Source organism: Melanaphis sacchari, unplaced genomic scaffold (genome assembly GCF_002803265.2).
Source record: "Melanaphis sacchari strain LSU unplaced genomic scaffold, SCAv2.0 Contig78_pilon_pilon, whole genome shotgun sequence".
Classification (NCBI taxonomy): domain Eukaryota; kingdom Metazoa; phylum Arthropoda; class Insecta; order Hemiptera; family Aphididae; genus Melanaphis; species Melanaphis sacchari.
The window spans coordinates 808,359-832,902 of record NW_020271554.1 but is presented as its reverse complement, the minus strand read 5'-3'; the positions used below and the strand labels follow the sequence as shown (position 1 = coordinate 832,902).

The window sequence follows — 24,544 nt, the reverse complement described above, 5'->3', positions numbered from 1 at the left end:
CTATGATAATTTGATGAACACAAATATTCTACAATTTACATTTAATATTTTTAAGATAAGAAGTAAAATATAATTTTGTATACTAATTTCTCAATATTGAAAGACCCGTAATCTGTCTTCTATGTACATTTTTAATAATATTTTAATAATTTTCTTTAACTTATTGGTTATCAATATAAGTTTATGTAAATATTTCTCTTTTATTTTAATTGTATTATTACGAAAACTTTGTATTTTTTTTTCCAAGTTTTAATAGTTAATAGTTAAGTATGCATAGTTGCTGACCAAATGAAAAAAAATGTTTTGAACCAACATTCGAAGAAAGAAGCGTTTTACGGTTGGACAGTGAGAAATGGAGTTATAAAACTTTAATGAAGAAAAATTATAAAAGATTAAGTTTAACCCTTGAAGAAAGTGTATTTTATATAATAGTAGAGTAATTTAATAAGTTCTTAAGCTAGATCGAGCGAGTCTCACTATATGTGATGAAAAAAAGGGGATAAAAACGATAAAAAAATAAAACTATTACAAATTTTCACAGTAACTTACGCTTTAGAAATTAAAAATATACATTTATAATTTAAGCATAATATTTCATTAATATTGATGTTTGATGATAAAATATTAAATTTAAAAGTATTCAAAAATTCAAATAATATAGGTTTATATTTTTAATTATATATAAAAATAAAATTAAAATAAGTAAAATATTTTGTCATAAATTAAATTACACTGTTAAAGTATTAATTGTATTTTATTTTTTGCTATCGCTAATGAATATTTATAATATTATATATGTTTATTTTTAAAAATGACTATTTAATATAAAATACTATGATAATGTAACAAAAAGGAACATATTAAGATGAAAAAGAAGGTATTTTAAAATATTCTTTCACATACGATGGTATTTTATAATATACATGATAATATAAAAAAATCCTGCCACCCCTAATCTAAGATAAAATTCTTAAATTTACATTTCATTAACTATATTTTGTTGTTATTTTATTTTTAAGTTTTTTAACTCAATAATATATACTTATAAATCTTTATTTATAACCCGGTCATTATCCGTAAAATTTGCAGCTTTTCCTACTTCCTATCGCAATAGCTCTAATAAGCTGGAGTGTTATGCATTGGTCAGTAATTTAATGGAAATTCTATACTCTCTACATTAGCTAATGTATTTTTCTAATAATTATAGAAATAATGTGTTTGATAAATATCCTAAAATACAATGGCAGAATAAAGAACTTAATAATAAATTAGAATAAATAGTACATGTTAAACTTATTTATACTCGTATTCACAATAGTATACAATTTCCACAGTAATTTGGTATATATTGTAAACTTAAATCAGGTAATACACATAGTAACGTGGATTGAACGAAGATGAATAGTAATTACGAGTAAGGCAGACTGAATCGGTTTATATAATTATCTTTTGACAATTATACTTCAAAGTTGACATTGAAACCAATAAAAGTCATCAATAAAATGTATGATATTACAATTCACTATTACAACTATTATACACATAATAATGTGTTAAGCACTATAATATTTACGTATTTTCCATGTCACTGTGCCTGTTCGTAATATTATCGGTGTTTATTGACCTGGAAAAAAAATTATATTTTGTGAAGTAAAGCAAATCTGAGTTAAAGTTGCAGAATCTCATCTAATCGCCATTGGACTTTCGTCAATCACTAAAACATGTCTACAGGTACCTATATCATGATATATCGTTTTAAATAAAATAAAAATAAGCAAAATCCACTCTAAACGCGCGCACACGGTTACGAGCTTATATTTAATTAAACTAACGCCATTGACGAAATTTCCACGCCAATACGTTTAATACCTGTACCGGACAAATAGCTTAATGACGTGGTATTAACTGTTGTGGCCTCGGCTATCACCATCGTGAAAACGAACCGATTTTAAGGGGTTAGTTAGTAGATAAAAGTATTTTTCCATTTGCCGGTGATTTATCCGCTAACGTATTTATAAAAACTAAGTATAAAGCGTTTTAAAATCCTAACGGTTTTCTAGTGTCGAGATAAGCCGAGTGAGTTATACATAAATGCCTACTAAACGTATTATTATAAATAAATTATAATATACCAAACAAATTGTTCAGTAGCGTATTACTGTATTTGTACCGATAACAATGCGCAGGATAATATCATATAATAATAATAATAATAATAATAATAATAATAATAATAATGATAACTAATCAATAAACGAACGAAATAGACCATTTATTGTGAGGTAGATACTTGACATTTTTTTTTTTATGAGCTCTCCCAAAATAACCAATATTATGTGTGTGTATATATATAACATGTAATATAATAATATACCGTCATTGTTATTATTTTAGTCATCGAATAACAATCAATATACCTACGATTTGTTAAATTTTCAATAAAAATCATATAGCTGTTCAAGATTTAAAGTGCTTTAGATTTTATTATAAGTAATTTTAATTTTATATTTCGAGAAAAAAATGTTTGGCTCAAAAGTTACCCAGTTTAAAAATCATATGCATTGTATTTTAATGGGTTGGAGATTTAGGACAGATTTTATCCTTGAAAGAGTTTATTTTAGAATGTATTTTTTTATTTATTTATGTATTTTTTTTTTTTTTTTTGTTAAATATTTTAAAATAGAAAAATAATGTTACTTAATAAAATATTAACTATACTTATTCAAAGTGTTCTATTCATAGTATTTTTAATTAACAACATGATTTAATTATTGGTTTTAAATTTTTGAAATGAAAAACAAAAATCTATAGAACTGAACTTCTTGATCACATGAATGTTGTTTTCATAAAATAATAAACGAAAACTGTTTAAAAGCGTTAGTATACCTCATAATGCTTAATCAAATAAAATAAAATGCATACTTTTTTGATTTAGGCATCAATACACATCCGTTGAATATTATTGCACGCATGCTTTAAATTAGTCTTATCTTCCTTGTATTTATTTTTTCTTGCAGAATATGGAATGCGTTTTTTTGGCGAAACCCTTATCGTTTTCCACCGAATTTCACTCGATGATTATTGAAAAATCCCATTTTTACGTTTATTATAATGGCAATGACATTCACGAAAAACGTGAAAAATCGCCAGCTAAAGGAGACTCTTTTCTATCATTAGTTTTTCAATGAATTTTCACAATCCTTTTATTGTCATAGTTTTGTAATCGGACCTAGCTAAATGAGGTAAATGAGTTAAACACCGTGCAAGTAAATTGTTTTTATCTTATAAATCGCATATTCACTATTGTATTGTTGAATATCTAGTTAAATATGAGTGTTGCGGAGAACTCCAATGTCTTCATAAGAAAAAAACATAAATATATGATAATAATTTTGACTATTAAATATTTCTCTTTAAGCTTTACACATTTTTTTTTCAGCCAATGGCATTATATCTGAAAAGTATATTATGTTACTTTAGGTAAACTTTTGGATAGATAATCTTTTTATATTATTTTGTTCAATAAGAGTCATTTTTCCACTATATATATCATAAAAATTGTCTAGAATTATAAAGTTATATATAATTAATTACATAACAATCATTTAAATACACTTAAAAGTTTAATGTTCCCGTATTGTCACTGTTTAAATGTTGTTACACATTCGTACAGAGATTTATGATACTCATTTTAACACACCATAATAGAGTATATGTTATTATTATACATTTATATATTTGAAAACAACAATAAATCATCGTGTTCGAAAATCTTGCTAAAGTACCAACTGGATGAGCTTTACAACCTTAAAAAAAAAGATATAACCCACATTAAATTTGAAAATTCGTCACGTACCTACAAAACTAAACAAAAAACCACACTTGATTGTAAAACCAATATACGTCTATTGCCTTGCTCCACTCAGAATTTAAAACGAGATTGTACAACATACATCTATATTAAAATTATGAATTTTCAACAGAAAAAATAATTATATGATTATATAAAATATCAATAAGTATTATAATATTCATAGTCAATAAAGAACATGTATTTATATCTAGTCATCTACGACAGTTGCCAATGACAGATATCGAGATGTATTAAATTAAATATATATATATATATATATGTGTGTGTGTGTACAATTATAATATTATACATATAATTATATTAGTAAACATTTATCTATGACACATAGTATGTTTTTTTATGAGTACCTGTTTTTTAGGTGGATACTTTATTTTATCTATAATGTCTACAATATCTTTATTTTAGTGTACGGTATTTTATATACACATATCACCATTAAAACTTCATATTGCATAAAAAACCGTAACAAATTTCCCATGTGGAGGTCATGATCTAATGTTATCCGTCATTGGTTAGCGTGCAGTTCAAAAAGCATGATGTTGAACAGAAATATAACCCACAACCGAGAGCAAGTTTTACATCGACTGTAATAAAATTATTGTTACCTTATTAACAACGACCTTTTGTGAAAGAAATATAATAATAGCAATTATCCATCTTCCTTTCCAATGTTTGCTTTAGAACAAGCGAATTATCATTCTTCGTTTTAATATTTAACTGCATAAGAAAAAGGAAAACGTTTAAGGCCGTCGTATAATAGGTACCTAACATTTAGATATAATTATTTTGTTCTGCGAGCGGCGTATGCAATACTAGAAAGGTGTACAACGTCGCGTGTACAACAGTGTATATATAGCTCAAAATTTACCATATAACGTATACCTAAAGAGTATTTTCAGTGATTAAGTCACGTATCGTATAATATGCAATATTAGCTGGTTACGGCTTAAGTTAATCACGAGATTCATTCAAACGCATTATACTCGTAATGTACCCATAGCGTAACAAAATGCACGTGATTTGAGTGATTGACTGAAAAACCTCGTTTTCGATATGCGCAAAGTATTTACGTTTCTTTGATGTGTACGTTGTCGTTATTTACACACACTATCTGACAATGAAGTAATATACCTTATACATCGTACACAGATATATATATACATATACCAGCTCGTGCGCAAGATTTGCGTCTAAAACGACGATATAGTGTTATTTTGTGTTAAATTCTGTTGTATATATATATATTATTAATATAAGGAAAAACCAACCAAAAAACGCATTTTTTTTCGTTTTTACCAATCCAATATTGTGATTTGTTCATGAATCAGTTAAATTATCCGTCACCGCTGTCGACATCTATATATATTTATACGCGACGCCATCGTAATAATACATTACAAATGAATATACAATAATAACGATAGGATTTTTTTTCTCTTGCACGATTTATAGCTAATTGCTCTAGTGCGCAATTCTCTGATGATATATTGAAGCTGTATTATATACATTTTTTTATTGTTTTCAACGAATATTTATGATGTCGATTTATGTGCGCAGTCGATAAATGTAATTAAAATCAAACACAGAATGATGTATGAATACCGATGAATCGGATGTGGCTCGTAGGTGCCGTTTGTCAAGGAATTATCATTGTATATTATTTAATATTATACGAAGTAGAAAAAAAAATATTACAAACACCGTAAAATTTCATGCGAATCGTTACGGATCATTTTTTTGAATGATGCGTGATATGAAGAAAAAACAAATAATCAAATGTGGCGTATTTGCTCGCAAAAACCTGCAAGGGTGACTAATATCGATTGACGGATCCACCGTGTAAAGAAAGTCGGGACAGAAATTTTACAGCCAAATCAGTATTTTTATACCCTTCAACGTTGTCGGGGCATAACGTGAGGGTAGCGCGGATTACCGGTTGCATATAAGGTGCATAAATTTGCTGGCCACCCCACCATAATCGCCACCACCCTAGCAGCAATTTAAGGTATGGAAATCGGTAAACCTTTAAAGGATTATAATAGTAGATTATAATAGATTATAATAGCACGTATTACAGTGTTTCTATTTTCAATATTTCCAATATTGTAATATATATTATCTAAGCTATTTATAATTAGTTCACACTCTCGTGAAAATCTCCCCAAAGGCCTTTTAATGCACCTATATAGTTTCGGTTTACCCTCTTACACACACATACACACACAAATCCTCTCAAGGGCGCGTGCACTTTAATGAATTTATAAACGTTGGATACTACGTTACGTAGACACGCCAGGTAAATCGATACATATACCAAATACGTGCGTATAATAAATTAAAACTCCTCAAAGAACTAATGGTCCGAGATATCATAATGCATAATAGTCATTTACCAGAACGATAAATATTGACGTCTGTCAAATGCGATTTGGTCGCGCAAGGTAACTTATTATAAAAAAAAAAATATATATATATATATAATTTTCCAAATGGTTTTTCTCCAGTACGTCGTCGAGTGCGTGTGTGTCTTCGATATCGTCTTCGTGACCTTTTCGTGTTGAAACTTTATATATTACTCGATGTCATAAATCGACGTTGTCCGCGTCGTCGGCGGCCGCCCCATATGATGTCTTCGGTAATGTGGTCCTTAAGTTTTTGGAATATGTGCAGCGGTCGTGCCTCGTAAACTACAAACTTCTATATATATATATATATATATATATATGAATAACTGTGTATATGTGTGTGTGTGTGTGTGTGTGTATATGTACGTGTACTACTAAAGAGAAACACATTGTGACGGTGGGGCAGAGGAAACTTTAATGGTCAGCGTGTGGTGTATTATTTATATGTATATATATATATATATATAAATATATACACGTGAATGTGTGTGCGTGTGTATATGTGACAGTGTTTATGTGTGTATGTGAGCAGTACAGCAAATCGCTTCGATGGAAACACCACGTTTTGTGCAATGCTCGCAAAGTGAACGACACGAAACACTGCAACGTTTTATTATTAAATTATTATCGCGTACACCGAATAAAGACATTCTTCCGAGGACCGGCGCTAAGGGTCGTATATACAACAATATTACTCGCCTAGTTCGTATATTAGTGCATACTCGTATGTATAAAATATAATGTGGTCTAGTGTCCTCCGAAGAGAGCTCGGGCAATATATATATGTATATATATATATATATGGTGTTATTTTTATTCTTTCCAATTGCATTACATTACACGTTTTTACGAACGTTGCATTTATTCGGAATACATTATTCCTGCAACACCTAATAATAATCTGTTTTATTATGCAAAGTACCAGCAATAAAATTATACCCGTGCAGTACATTATATTATAATGTTATTGTTTTACACCGGTCCATGACAACAGACACTACATTTTCACAGCGCAAAGTATCTGCTCTGAAGAATAATTTTTCTTTATTTTTATCGAGTTAAATTGTGTAAATAGTGTAAATAACAATTCAATCGCGCGGTAAATCATTTCATAATCGAAACAGGCAAACATTGTTTACTGCTCTGATTACTTTGGCGTATAAATGTATACGCATGTGTGTATGTGTGTGTGTACATAATATAATAATACCATAATTATTGCTGTATTTATTTAATAAACAATTTATACTGTCAGCGTAAAGTAAATACACCAGAAACTCATAAAACGTATAATTTTAAAACATTGATTTTTTTTAGATTCTGAGAAATGCGATGAATGTACTATATTGATTTTACACTGAAAAGCTTTTTTTTTTTCAAATGACATTCTTTTAAAAAAAAAATCCATCAATTTTCAATTTTCAATTTAGCATATTTTCTAACAGGAAAATTAATCTAGTTAGTTCTTTTAGAGGTTAATAGCAAATAGTAAATATGAAAAAACTGTAATTTTGTACATACAAACAGATTTTGACAAAATCATTTTTTTTTTTTTTTTATTGTATTTCAAAAACAAATGACCAGTAAATACTAGAAATGTTTATTCCTTTTTTTTTCAATGACAATAATTTTTGTAAAGTAAAAAAACTTGAAAATGCATTACAAAGTTTTTAATGATATTTAAAAATATTAAATATATTAGGCTTATTTTTATTTAAATATTTTAAGTTATAATTAAGATGAAATATGGTATTCAAACTTTGTTGTTATTCAAAAATATTACTTGAGAGGACTTAAGACTTTTAATCATATTATTATGTTGTTTATGCATGATAAAATCGTCAAAACATTTAAATTTATTGATATCTTTTAATTACTTCATATCATACTTCATACCACAAATCTATTTACACCGTTATACGCTAGGGTGGTATTAGCTTAAAATTTAAAAATAATAATAAATTATATAAATTTATAATATATAGTACTATTATAATAACTTAATATTAATAATCTATCTACTTTAACACTACTAGTAAAATAAATTACAATCTTCGTTTATAATCGTGTTTCGTATAAAATTATTTTATCATCGACTTCAAATTCAATATACGACTATTTCAATGACTAATTCAACACATACAACTTCAAAGCCAAGCGAAATTCACTTACACGTTAAATGTATATATATATATATAAATTATGAATTATATATTATTTTTCATGTTTGCGTATGAACTATGAATGGTTTAACTAAGACAGATAATATCCATAGGATTTAATTTTACCATAGTATTTGCTGTTTATAATGTTCTTAGAGCACAACTCTATAAATTTTACACTTAGAATATGTAACTAAAACTCAAAATAATAATATTACTTTATATTTTCCTTGTTAAAATTAATTAGTTTTATTATTTATAATTAAAAAATACATTATTGGTGAAAATTTAATGACATTTGGATTCTATCATTCAACATTATTTGAACTGTTTATTTTTAAATAAATAAACTGTTATATAGAAAATATAAAAATAAATAATAATACATTTTTATTAACATCCAATATTATTAATAAATAATAATTCTCAATGGTTTGTTAGTGATTTTTAATATTGTATTTATACACAATTTATAGAAATCGTGCTAGAAAAAAATGTAATGCGTAAAACATGCACTTGACACAAAAATAAATACATCGTTTATCATCGATTAGATAAAATATATATAGCGTTAATAATGTACTTTTGCAATTTAGAAATGTAATACGCGTATAAACATTTGGATAGTTTTGACCGGACATTTATAATGTTTGAAGTACTAAATTTTATTTTATTATTATTTTTGTAGATAATTATCAATTTTTTATTTTTTATAATTAATTTTCGTATAAAATTCTATAGTATAATATAACATACGAGTATAAAATAATTTCTTTATATGAATAAAACATATAATATACTTATATACTTAAATTAAGTGACAAAACCAAATATTTTTGTAGAAATTCTTTCTTCTTTTTTATAAGATTGAGGTTGTTTTAATTTAAAGAAGTAACATTTTATCAATAGATGTGATTATACAAAAAAATAAAAATTTAAATTATTACTTCAAACAAATAGTTAGTATGATTAGTATGATTACTTATCTGACTAGATTTATATTACGCATAGATAAACAACTATATATTATTTGTTCTTTAACTCAGTAAATCGTTTATTTATTTACAATAAATAATTAAAATAAATTGGTTGGATTGATTATCAAAACTGTAGCTTTAATAAAATTAAACCTTTCTTTTATTTTTTTAACTATAATGTAATTTGTAAGTGTAAACGTTTTGACAATTTTGAATTTTTATAAATATTTTTATAGTGACCATCTTGTTAAAAAAAAAAAAAAAATCCCTTTTTTAAATTATAAATATTCTTTGTTACCTTTAAAATAAGACACATGACAAAATAATCTTACTCTGTATAGAATGATATTCTGGAAAAAAAATTTACCTATTCGTAAAAAGTGTCATATTATTTATTATGAAATGTATAAATTCAATAATAATGACTTATAGGTGTATAAATCAAGCATAACAACGCTTTGACCTCCCGGGTTAATCCCGGCTGTAACTGGCTGGCAGCATAATTTTCTGCTCAAGAAGACTTAAAAAACTTCTTTTTTTTTTAAGTTTTGTTTTTATGTATACCGTCAACATTGGGTTATCGGCCAGAGAAACTGACACGTCTTAATTTCCCGTCCGTCAGTCTAACGAGCCTCGGAAAGCAATTATCACCGTACCGTGGCTGTACCAATTCCGATTTACTTCACCATCGCTGTGCAGCTGACGCTCGTTTCCTTCCTGTGTTGTACTTTAAAAGCCGGTGCGATTGATTGTATTATACAGTGAACTAAGTAGATTGTCAAACTACTTGATTATTCATAGAAATGTCTCGATTTGATGATAATTTTCCATTTTTTTTTTTTTGTTTTTTTTTACAATGGTGCTAACGAAAATAACGAAAATAAATCCGCCTACGCACTATATATATATATAATAATTCAAAAACTTGACAGTTAGTAGTTGATGTACAAAATGAAACTATTGTTTTTAAATAATATACTATCCGTCTTCCTTTAAGAAAAGACTGTTCTTTGTTGAATGATGCATGTTGACAGAGTATTTTAAAGTCTTCATTACTGTTCAACGTCATTTTTCAGACCATTTGTGGATAAAATTATCTCCTAACAGTATTCTCCCTTGCAGATTATAATTAATAATATTTTATTTTTTCATAATTTTAAGCCAATGATATTATTTTAAAATTAATACTATCGGTTAGATGAAAATATTATGTAACACGAGGTATTAAATCGTGAAAAATTTTTCACTTATGAATATTGTCAATAATTATAATGTTGACACTGCTATACATGTTCTATAATTTTTTTTTGAAAAATAAATGTTGAATAAATAGTCTAAAAGATGTAACATATAAATAACTTCCAATTATTGTTCGCTATTATTTTATACTTGAATTGACTGTATATACTTAAATACAATGCGTAATATTTACCACTACGATCACTTATCACATAATTTTTTAAAGAATAAGTGTTAAAAAAAAAAAAAAGTATTTAAATATTTTATTCACTGTTTAAATATAAGTACAAATATACTCGAAGAGAATTTAAAACATTTTCAAATACTTACTTTATATTTTTTTGTACATTTGCCACTTAAGCTTCTTTATTATTAAGTTTGGATTTATATAAAATAAAAATAAAATAAAAGCTTAAAGTTACAATTCATAAAAAGCAATATCATAATTTGTATCTACAATAATTTATCCTTTCCCTTTTATTAATTGCTTATTATTTAAAATAATTAATTTATAGAATATGATTGTTATAAAATTATCATTAGAATTATTCTTATTTTAGGTTTTATAAATATTATAATATATTAAATAAGATGACATTTAAAAACATTTTATAAGCATAACTTTTATTTTTTAGTGTTGTTAAAAAATGGATACATAAAAAATAACTTACACAAGCTACAGCTACTATGATTGGCATATACTCATTTTGAATTACTTGATTATAAATTTAATTTTCATGTAGTTATAAATAATTTAACGAAACTCACTTCAAAGTTTTTACAATTATCTAGTTGCTTATACAATATACTTTAATCAATATTAATTTTAGTAATTACAAAAAACAAGTAATGACCAATAGTGTGCACTATTACTACTGTTAAATTAATTAAATCTTAATGGGTTTAATAATTTTACATATAATTTTTTCTTCATTGTATTAAATATTTTTAATTAAAAAAAAAAAATAAATAAATAAATAAATACTTTAAAAATAAGCAATTCACAGTTCTAAAACAGATTTTCTGATTTGCAAACAACTTACATTACACTCATTACAGTCCAAAACCTATTAAAACCATTAAAACAATTTAAGAAAAAATATATGACGTATAAATGGGAAAACTACACCATTGTTACATAAAAAACATATGTAAGCAAGGTAGTTTTCATATTATGAACATAATACAAAAATCAGTTCATGTATCCGTGGAGGTATATTTGAAATAAATATACCGATGGACTGCAAATTCTAACGCGCTCTATAGCTCTATATTTATCTTAGAAAATCAAAATGTATTTTTATGAACATTTCAAATAATTTTAAAACTTCGAACTAGAACGTTATAATTGTATTCCCAATCTTTTGATTTGGTGTGTAATAACAATAAAATTTTTCATTTGTGTGATTTACCAATCACAAATAACAAATAAATTTAAATATTTTAGGAATAATTGTAATTATTTAAATATTTTATTTCAACTTCAAAATTGTCCACGGGTCATATATGGCCAATAAGTCATGGGTTAGCTATCATTACATGACAAGAAAGATAAATGTTTACTATAGATTACATGTAAAATCTGGAGTATAATTAAATAGGTAGGTGTATTATAAAATATAAGTATTTTATACATGTATAAAATTAATACAGGATATTCTTCACTACAGTAGTGTAGTTATTTTGCCTACACGCAATACCGTTCAAAATATTTTAATAAAATAAAAAATGTATAATACCTAACTAATACCATTTGTGGATGACTCGATTCACTAGTCTTTGAAAAGCTATTAATCTCGATTACTAATTCAACCACACCATAAAACCTGTCTCACCAAAGCACAGTATTTCATTATAGATGTAAGTAATTTTTTTATACTAGGTATGTTATACTGTTATTGAAACTGAAAGTGACCAGAAAAATAAAAAAGTTATACAGCTAACATTTCATAAAAACCATATTTTTTATCTTATATTAATATAAAACTATTTTTGAAAACATTTATTAATTTAAATGTTTGTACTAAATTAAAAGTAAAAATTATTTTAGTCAAATTCGAATAATCATGGTCATCGCTCAACTTCTAACCCAAAAAAGGTACGATAAAAAGTGATTCTAACAAAATACATAGATATAAGAATTGTATTTCCAATATAGAAAGTTCTCGGTAAAACTTCTTTTAAACATAGTAATATAGTGATTGTATGTTCATAGATAATAAACAACTTTATAAAACCGATAAATTATTTGTTTCGTTAAAAAAAAAAAATTGCTTGAAGTGTTAAATGTTTTTTAAAATAATCAAATATTGTTGATTTTGGCATTGAACTATTACCAAATTAAAATTATTTAAAATTTGAATACTTACTTTGAGTAAGTAACAATAATTAGTTATTTTTAATTAAATTAAAGTTAAAATAAACTGTAAAAAAAATATATAATATGTATTTAAATTTATAGTTAGAATAAAATCTATCAAAATGATTTGTATAAGTAAATACAACATCAAAACATATTTAAATTTTATGTTTTAAAATACTATACAATATTTAATGAGCTTAATTAAATTGTATTTCTATTAAAAAAAAAAAAAAAAACTAAATAAAAACAAATTGAAAGGCGGTACAATAAATGTGGTTTTGTCATTTTAATTAAAATATTTAGTAAATTACTAACTAAACGGTTTATATTATTATCTACGGAATCAGGATATTTATTTGATTGAACGTGTCACATAATTGACATACACGTGAATGTGAATTAAACTGATATGTCATAAATAATAATAATAATATAAAAATTATAGTTATAACTTCCCATTAATTGATCTGACCACAAAATAATCGAGCGGTATTATATATTAAAATTTAACACGGATTATCCTGTGGACGTGTGCAGTACGAGATAACAATTTTAATGTTTCTACGCATTCGCTGCTATGAAAATAGTGACTATTATTATAATATATCGCAAATATACGTATATTAAATCCACGCGTGTTTTCTTTTTTCCTATACGTAACGTCAAGTTACACGGAAACACAATAATATATGTCATGTAAAACGTTAATACAAATCAGAATTAAATATATATTATATTATGGCAAGTGAAAAAATATTCACGTCATGGTATCGCAGAACCTCCGCATCCACCCTTCCATCAAACACACAAAATCACAGGGAAAATACGTCGATCGATATACGAAAAATATAAGTATATAAACACTATACTCGCCATACGACGAGTGAAAATGTTTAATTTCAATTTCGAATTCAATTTAAAATCCGAAATGGACACGATTTCGGTCGAGAAAATAATTTATGGCGAACTCCGGTGACCGTCGATATTATATACTGTGATAAGTTTGCTGTCGTTCGTCAACGTCTCTGACCCCGGTCGTGTTTATACGATTAACAGTGATCGTATTAAATACCAAGCTCTTACTATTTCGATAGCCCCATTGAACTCGGAAATAACTAGTATATAATTATTACTATTATGTATATTATATAGTTTTTGAGAATTATTTTTTTTATGTTATTGAGCTCAGTCGTGAATGAAAAATATTCGTTTCTATGTAAAATTAAACAAGCGACGGCGACCGGTGGTATACAGAATATATATATACATAATATGCGTTAAAGTTTTTCTCTTCGAGATTATTCAAATTTACATATACCTACACACTCCACATATATATATATATATATGTTTTTACGCCGTATATTCCTTTTAAGTAGGTATATAAAAAGTTTGAAAAGTTTTCTACCGTGTGATACGGCTCCTTTACTTAAGTTTGTTTTCACGTCGCGGGCAAAAAAAAAAAAACTCAAATATAAATAAACTGGAAAAGACTGCGCGCCAGTGACAAAAATAAAAAAAAATAAAAGAATACACGCGTGTTGGCGAACAGTAAAGGATAGTATATAAAGGAATATTACCCGAGAAATGGATAGCGCCACAAATATAGATATATATATATATACATATGTGTAAAAAAGAATGCCACCGTCCTGTGAAGCCTATTTGGTATATTTTTCTTATCTAAAATCGTATTCGGGTGCGAAATGTAATTTTCTATACCTACCTAATCTATCTATCTGTGTGTATTTATGTGAGAATATATATATATATATAATAAAAGTAATAATAATAATCCTAAGACTGGTCGACGGACGAGGACGATCGCGCGCGCGCGGCCAACGCTACTATGTCAAGAGTCATTTATATTAAACCGTTTATGTCGGCGAAAAAGAAAATGTGATTTATACTTATGTGAATATATATTATTATATATCATGTTTCGAATGAAAATCGCGTGATACGGAAAAAAATAAATAGAACCTGTACGATGAGAAATACAAGCTCAAATGGAAGTCACCGCCTCGTCTTGTATTAACGGAGGTGAACCGTTTCCTTATTTTTTCATTTTTATTTTTTTAATCAGCTTATATAATTTATAACTCCAGACGAGTTTTCCAACACGCTATTTCTTACCCCATCTCCAATCGTTTCGCTGTCATTTCGTGCCCACGTTGCGTTATAATATTATTTTATCGTGAGTTAGCGCGGGTGCAAGGTGGGCCAATGAAATATAATTGCCAAACACGACGTTTACATATTATATCAATTAGTACAGATCGTGTAATATTTGATAGATTATTGTAATATCACAATATTACAATATCTGATGACAACCACTGCCGTGTGTTTCATTTGCCTACAACTGTATAATAAGTATTTTTGTGATATTCTATTTGTCTTCATTTACTTACACCGAATATTTTAAGTACCTTTAAGAGACTTAATTTTTTGAAAACGATTAAAAAAAAGCCATATCTCGATGACTTCTTTATTTTCCCCATCCACTCTTATATGGGTTTAATTTCGTGCTATCGATATCATATCAGTTTATACCCTTATATTTTATACATTTATAACACATAACCACTTCAATGCCAGAAACAACCCCCCTAAATATGAATCATGTGGAGCAGACAATACAGTCAAACATACATTGACAGAATGTCTTTAGTCCAAAGACTCACAAAACAACCACTACATACCTCATATTCTAGGAGAAACCCTACAACCTGACATTTAATCAAATACAAATATCATTAACTTTTTAAAAGTAATAAAATTATATAACCTAATATAAGCCTTAATTTATTACTAGGTAGTCTAATTCAAATGTAAATAAATCGTTAACTTTAAACTAATGACTTCTGATTAGCTGATATATAAATGTTAAATAAAAAAAAATATTATTACATAATTATATGTTTTTGGATAATTCGCTATTCCAAAGTAATCGATAAAGGACTATGCATCTCCCCATTTTTATTTTTTATTTTAATGTATCAATTTTTTTAAACAAAAAAAAATTAATGAAACTATACGTAAGTTGGACATAAGCTATTTGAATACGTATAATATATTATAATATGCATGTGCGGATTACAAGACTGTAGACGTCCAACAAATTATTTTTAAGCCTATTATGTCCTTCTTAATTTTAATTTTATTTAATTTATACCAATGGTATAGCATGTCGCCGTTTATGTTAAAATAATACTAAGCATTAATTTCTGTAAAGAATAATTAATTAGCTTGATGAAATTCAATAATTAAAACAAGAAATATACTATTGTAGGTAGTTCTAAACTAATTATATAAATACAAATTTAGTATTTTAACAATAAATATTATAATATAGGTTCACTGTATTATAATAAGTAGATTTATAATAGAATGCCGAAAAAGTATCTAAGTACATACCTGGTTTGTTGGAAAAGCGTCTCGAATCGCTTTTCTAAGACAATTGTCGAGTAATAATTGTGATATTAAATTGTAAAACAATAATAAATTATCGCGTATGAAAAACAGATTCTAAAGTCGTGGAAAATCGCGCTTGTTGACATTCCTTTTCAAAATGTTCTTCATAACTTTTAAAAAGTTGGCACATAATATTCTTATTGTGAAATTCTCCGTCAAACCAATTTATATATTATACTGCCTCAATATTTTATATATGTAATTATAGTGATGAATAACAAAATTACTACATAAGAATAGATCATATACACACAAAAAAGTATCAACAGTAGCTTTTAGATAATATTGAGTAGTAACAGTACTCGTTTTACTTGTTTTAGCATACATTTGTGGTAGATGTTTTTGATTTTAACGCAATGGATGATCACATTCAAATCGAAAAAACTAAACCAGAGTAGGATTTAGCAAACGCAAAATGTCACTGTAATATGTTTTGGTAGAGATCAACGTGTTCCGCTGTTTTTCACAATTTTTTCAACATTTTCTGGGGAATTGAAAAATTGACATTAAAATCTATGTTTGGTTTCAAATCTAAATGCATATATATATATATATATATTTATATATTGTACCGAATAAAGTATCTGGATCGTTATTTATGACCTCAAAGAGTGTTTTATAAAAAAAAGAAAGAAAAAACTCAACATTGTAAAATCGATAACACCACAGCACAACTCGGAGTCTACAAATTGTAGAGTTGTACGGTAAGACTAGTTGAAATTTACACTTCGAGTACATCATGCATTTTCGCTTTTCAAACACATAGTATGCGAATAACAAGGCCCGGTTAAAAGTGTGCTCTGCACAAATCGTCACGAAGTGATCGACCTTTTTATTTAAATAGAAATGTGTACATTTATAACGTTATCCATTATGTAAGTATAAGCACAAAACGCGCCAGGGTTGAAGTGCTCACTGAGTGCAATAGCGTCAATAGCGATCTGCTCATTCATGTAGGTTTGAAATAACATACGTATAGACTCCGTCTGTAATGCACAAAATCACATTAATTTTTTCACTTTTTTTTTCTCGGAATACGTTTGTTTGGATACACCAATTATTCGCCTACCTTTTACGACTTACAATAATAAAATTAATTGTCAAGAAATACTGAAAACCTGTCGTCGTACACAACATTGATAGCTATTTCTTAGTTTATTGTTCGTAATGGGCTAACAAATAATAAAACACATAGATATACGTAGGTAATAAAAACAATAGCAATATAATACTCGTAGAATTCGTACACGCCCTACAAAATCAGTTCGGCCCTCCACTGCGTTAAGGATTCGCGTTAAAAATCGGTTTCTGTATCCACGACTACGACGACGACGTGATATCGCAATGTGGTGAAATATAGAGTTAATTAGGATTAGCAATGTCGCGTGTAATGAAAATAGCTACGCGACCTCGTATATCATTCTGCCGTACAAAATCGATACCATTTTAAGTATGTGTGTGCATGCGTGTGTGTGTATTAGCGTGTTACGATATATAAATATATATGTGTTTATTTGAGAACGGTATAAATGTACACAAACGTAACGACTACAAAAAATATAATACATGACCTTTAAGGGAACGAGTGTAAGATTATGTCAGTTTTGAATCCTTGTTACTTATAAGAGGATCACCCTTTTCCGGGAGGTCAACAGTGGCTTTATCTTATTACTGATATATTTTGTATATTTTACCGCGACATATTATTCTTATGTACGAAAAAAAATAATATTAATACAATGCGATTTTGTTAACAGAAATATTGGAATTTAACACGCCCGTTGAACAGATCACTAACGAGTACACCGACTATTTTATCACGTGCAATGTGAAAGGCAACTCTAATCCCACTTTTTTGTGGACGTACAACGGTCAAACATTAAAAGAAAAGACATCGAGTAAGTAATACTAATCGTGTAGTATAGGTAGTGTTTGTGCCACCATATTTACCGAATTGTCGAGGTGCCCGTAATAGGTAACTAATCTAATGATATAATGTTATCTCACAGGTGGAAAATATTCAGTGGAAGAAGGCGGACTAATGGTGCGAAATGTGACACATCTAGATTCGGGTAAATACACGTGCAGAGCTTTCGAGACCACTAACAAGTCTAGCGTTTCCGGAATTACAGTTATTGAATTGAAAGTTAGACGTGAGTATGCATTTTATTCATTATCAAATAATGTTAAGAGTATCTAACTAAAAATCTACAATAAGTGCATAAAAAAAAAAAAAAAAAAAAATCTAATCCATTAATCGTGCAAAAAAACCAGTAGGTACTATACTTTATTGATATTTCATAGACCTATAATTATATAATATATGGGCGTTAAAGCTTTCATTTAAAAAAGTTTCAGACTTTATCATTTATTTTTATGTATGATAATATTAAACTGGCGATTATATATTATTTTAGAAAACAATTTTCGATGAATCTGACCTACATTTATTAACTTGTTCGTGACATTTCTTAATAAAAAAAAAATAAATAAACCATTCACTATTAAAGTAATATTTTAGTAAAAGTACAACATTTGTTTTATTACGAAGATAGTCGTTTAAATCACAATGAAAAAAAACATGCGTTTGCTTTTTAAAATATTTATTCAAGTTCGAAATGTACATCTTAATAGATTATTCTTGTAATTGTTTTATAAATCTTAAAAAATATCTAAACATAAAAAAAATGTAAACGATGGCATTTTAATTCATAGCCATAAAATAAACGTATTTACTTATTTTATTTTATAATTAAACTATAGGTAATATTAATATACGAAAATATAATTATAAATTTATTAGAATATAAATTATAATTTTTCTCTGTAAAAAATTAATTTAAAAACAATTATTAAAAAAATACATTTTACGTCTTGTGAGTTTAAGCTAAGGTTATTTCTGATTACATCCCATGATCCGCGCCATATTACGGCACGTCTTACGTTGTTTGTATAAGTATATTAACAACATGTTAAACTTTAATTTCCGTCTCCTCCTGACACCCCTACAAAGGTAATCATTTCTAAAACAATCCTGGAAAAACTTTATGTATATAAAATGGAGAAAGTTGAATATTTTAATCATTAAAAATGTAAAATATCTTTATATTCATACTTTTATAATGATAAGTTCACATTTTGAATTCCATAATTACACAATAAAAATGTAAATCATACATATTTTATTTAATTAATTTAATTTAAAATAAAAAAAAAAAAAATATTCCAATGAACATATTTCTTTTTTATACAATTTTTATCAACAATTTTTTTTTTTTTTTAACTGAACCTCTACTTCCTAAAATTTAAGATCTAAAATGGATTATTGTTAATTCTTAATAATGGGTGAATGCGTTTGACCTTTTCTAGATTACTTATTCACCAATATTTTTTCAAATGAAAATTCCATGGTCGATGATAACATTAGTTATAATAATTAATAGCAAACACTGGTGCATTACAAAATAATAATAAAAAATACCATCTGCTATTAGAGTTATGGTGGCATTATAATTTCACCACTATATTCTATTTTTTTTTTTTTTTTTTTTTTTTTTTTTTTTTTTTTATTCTAACAATAGCCCGTCAATTAGTCGCACCGTGAAAAAATAAACAAAATGGAAATACAACCTCTGTTGTCTACTATAGTAGACTACATCATAATAATATCATAAATATATATATATGATGTATTATACCACCTACATACATATAACCCTTGGATACTCCATAGTATTAATAGAACTTTATATTCCCCGTAGAGCGAAAAAAAAATAACAGAATAATTATTTTTAGAAACTTTTCGAAACGTCAATAGAATTGAAATATATTAAATTGGTAATTTTATCTTAAAATGTTTGATAATCTTCATGATAAGTTTTTCAGAATTTAAATTTTCTTGTTGTATTTAAATAATAAAAGGCAGGGGTTTTGATTATAAAAGTCAAACATATTTTAATAACAAATGTGTGTTTGTTTATTTATGGGTAACTGTAGTGGAGAAAAGAGACCCGTCGATACACGATTAGTTTTTATCGCCAACAGGCGGGTTCATATTATACAAAACTGACAATAAAAATATGGCCTCTACTCTAAAATCTCATAAGTTTATTATATGGGCTTAAGTTAAATGGGGTGTTCTCCGAGTAAATTTATTTGTGAGAAATATGTGTATACGATATTTGTTTTCATGTTTATCTACATTGTTAGAAACGATATATCATTGAAATAATAGTATAGATTGTGTCCATAACAAACCATTTAAGTTTATTACTGTTCTTAAATACAAAGCTTTAAAACGATCGTGCCTATCGACTAAAGTTTATTATCTGTAATAATTATATATATATATAAATGGATAGAGAGAGAGAGAGAGAATACACACAACTACCCTCAATCAAAAATATAATGACGTGTGTACGCATGATATCGACTACTTGATGATTCGCTAATGTAATCGTCAACAACTCGAGTCAAGAATCATAACAATAAAATAACAGTACCGACAATATTACTGCTCTCTTATCGTGTCTGCATTCGTTTGATATAATGACTGGATCATATATATATATTTTTTTTTTACACAGACAAACCGGTGTTTTTGAACGATATGGAAAGCGATCCCGTTGACCTGTACGTATTCCATTCGGACTCAGTTAATTTAACATGTCAGAATTCTGCAGAACCGCCGGCAAACATGTCGTGGAGTTTCAACGGAAAACCCTTCACAAACCCGGCCGACCACTACATCGTACGTATTATATTACATAGCTTATAATAATATATAGTTTAGTACTACACTTTCTGTAAGGTGTATGCAACGACTAAACATAATATTTGTTGTCTTCCGAGTGTACGCACGAAAACGTGTTTTTTCCTGGTGCTGTCCCTCAGTAAAAGATATCTGACCGAAGTAAAATAATATTAGATGCACGCCCGCGCCAGATGTAATGATTTCGAAGGCCCCGTTTCGTAAATTGTTTTCGGTTCGATTCTAACGATTCGACTTTAGTCTAAATTCTTGTCACTTTAACTGGTCGATTTGACTACAAACTATTAGACGTTCACGATAATTTTGACATAAAACAACACTTATTATTACAAACACAGTTAAATAGTATATTTTTTTATACATGGTTATTCACCAATTACGCTTACTCCCCCTTTTATTTTAACAGTTAATTTATTCCAAATCTGATTTATAATATTTTAAATACACTCACCAATGTTGCCATGTCACTTCAATACAAACCTATTTTCATAAAATTATTATTTTTAGTACACAAAGTTAAATAATTCAAAAACTGCTCGTTAAAATTTTGTTTATGTTGAAATAATAAAAAAAAAAAAAGATATCAAGGAACTAAATAATTTAAAATTAAAAAAAAAACGTATTTGGAAAACAACATTTTTTACTAAAAATTTCAAGAATTTTAGTATTTTTAAAAATTCCAAAATTCAAATTTTAAGAATACTTGGAAAATCTCCCTATCCATTAATACTTTACTGTGTAAAGTATTTTATTTTTTTCTTATTAAATAGTATTATGGGTGTGAAAACGTTTAAGGCAGCATTTTAATTTATAAAATATTACTTTGATAGTATTTCTAGATAAATAGTCTGTTTATTTACGAATTAGTCAAAGAGTAGGAAATTTGAGGAAATTTGTGTAAAGTGCTTTGTTTTGTATACATCCAATGACAGGATAAATCATTTAAGTTATCAGTAATATTTTAAAATGGAAACCATAAATTTCATCTTATTTTGTTGCACATTCCTTTCGACGTTTCTTAAAATATGCAGCAATCTAAACAATAATATTTGCTCAACATTTATTTTTATCACTTCTGAAAAATTGAGCACAACTCTGCTACTTCCAGAACGTCTTAGAAACCAGCCTATATAGTTATAGAATCTTAAAATGAAGATGGGACATGCCAAAAAAGGGTGCCAAAAAGTAAACTATCTGTACGTGTATTTTACATTTAACTGCCTCAAATAGGTAATTTCTGCAGTGTTGTATTACATAATATTTTACTATAATATTATAGTTTCAATACGCGAGCTATTGCGTGTCGTCAATATTAATAATATTATACTCTGCGCGCACAAGTATTCGTGTTATAAACTTTTTTAATGGTTCATATTTTATCATATAATTTAGTGAACCCTATGAGAAACGTATACCATATAATTGTACGTATTGCGTGTTTATATACGCCATTTTAGGTGACGTTCAACAGACCGGAAAAGTTGGGATCGTACTCGTGCACGGCCGCGAATAGTCTGGGCAAAATTACCAGACGGTTCAACCTGATCGAAGGATTCAAGCCAAAAACGCCCAGCGGTCTGTCAGTGACGAGTGTCGGCGACAACTACATCGAACTGCAAGTGTTGCCCAACGACAAAGGCGACGAGTTGATTGGCTACAGAGTCGAGTACGTGACGAAAGTCGTGGAACCTAGCGGAAACACTTTCGAAAGTTTTGACATGATGAACTTCAATACTACCGAAGGTACGTGTAACCGACGCCCCTTGTCCGTCCCCCGCCACAATTACAGCCTATATAACAGTGCCCCATGCCTAAAAAAAGTTGTGTAATTATTTATTACTATCATACACCGCTGAAAATAATAACAATACTGTTTATACTCACAAACTAGCTACAACAGAATTAACCGTCTTTTATTTTATACACGCAAAACCTACCAGCTCCCCGGCAGTTTTGTATTATAATAATATTGTACTTCGTCTCACAATATGAAACGCCGGTACGTGCGGTGCATGTTTCAGGTCCTTTCTTACTCGTCAACCTCAAGCCGAATACCCAATACACGACGAAAATCCTGGCAAGGAACCGGGCCGGTTTCAGCGAATACACCGAACCGATCATGGTCAGGACGTTGCCGGAGATCGTCAACAGCGGAGTACCGGCCCTCTTCGACGGATTCCTCCAGCAGCTCCTGACCGCCGTCATCACCGTCTCGTTTGCGGCAAGACTATAAACGCCCGCCGATCCTGCAAACATCCGCACGTCATAATAGATCTATAATATAATAATATACACATTCAACCTTCATAGATCGGAACGTAGTTTCTGTGTACAGGACTAAAGCCATCGCGACAAACATCTATTCGTCTCTCTATATATACGTACACACACACACACACATACACACAAACTTACACATTTATAATATATAAGTTATACCTATACAACCGGCGCTCGGTTGTGTGATTATCCACTCCGTTATAGTTTTACCGGGGCACGAGATTCCCCGGCCGCTTGTTTTATTTTCATCGTAAATATCATAAAATTTACGTGAATTGCTTATTTTGGTGACGTTTGCGATAAAACAATAAACTATAATATCGTTTACTCTATCGCATAAAATATTTGTATTGTTTACCGAATCCGCGAGAACGTATGATAATAACAATAACACGCTATAATATTATGTGACTATGTCGCTCCAATAATACATTAACACACTATTCTAGGTATAATATTATACACATACACATAATAATATATGCACATAGACACAGACACAGACTCGCGAGATTTGGCTTTTGTCGCAGTCTATTTTTTCGGCGACGGCTGTGTGTAATATCCATGTGTTCAGTGCAGAGTGTGGGTGGGTAAAATAATATGTCTGCCGCCGCCGCAGTGCGCAAAATAGTGTTTATACATACGCGACCGTCATGCCGAAATGAAAATAATAATAATAATATTATTGCGTCAAAATATTTATTTTGTTTTGCAGACAACTGTCTCAGCTTTTGCCGTCGCCGTTGATATATATATACGTCGCGACCTATAGTGCGCCGCGCGGACTATTCGAAGAATATAAGTATAATAAGATAAAATAAAATAAATTGAAAATCATTTCGAACTCGTTCTTAAGGTCTTTTTTTTTCTTTGCCGTAATATTACACAATATATTTTAATATTATGTAATTGTAAATATTTAAATACTTCAATACTATACCTACCTATTGTATATTTTACGTGTAACTACTTTATAGTGACGATAATCCCTATATAG

At 28.0% G+C, this 24,544-nt stretch overlaps 1 protein-coding gene across 1 annotated transcript in view; it reads left to right on the top strand.

The window, feature by feature from the left end:
- Window positions 1-23,922, top strand: part of LOC112601434 (fasciclin-2-like) — a 154,627-nt gene extending 130,705 nt beyond the window's left edge. The window contains exons 4-8 of the mRNA XM_025349071.1: window positions 18,254-18,394; window positions 18,506-18,649; window positions 21,083-21,246; window positions 22,725-23,010; window positions 23,289-23,922. Coding sequence (XP_025204856.1) covers window positions 18,254-18,394; window positions 18,506-18,649; window positions 21,083-21,246; window positions 22,725-23,010; window positions 23,289-23,500 — 947 coding nt within the window. The 3' untranslated portion in view covers window positions 23,501-23,922. The remainder of the gene's footprint in view (window positions 1-18,253; window positions 18,395-18,505; window positions 18,650-21,082; window positions 21,247-22,724; window positions 23,011-23,288) is intronic.
- The last annotated feature ends 622 nt before the right edge of the window (window positions 23,923-24,544 follow it).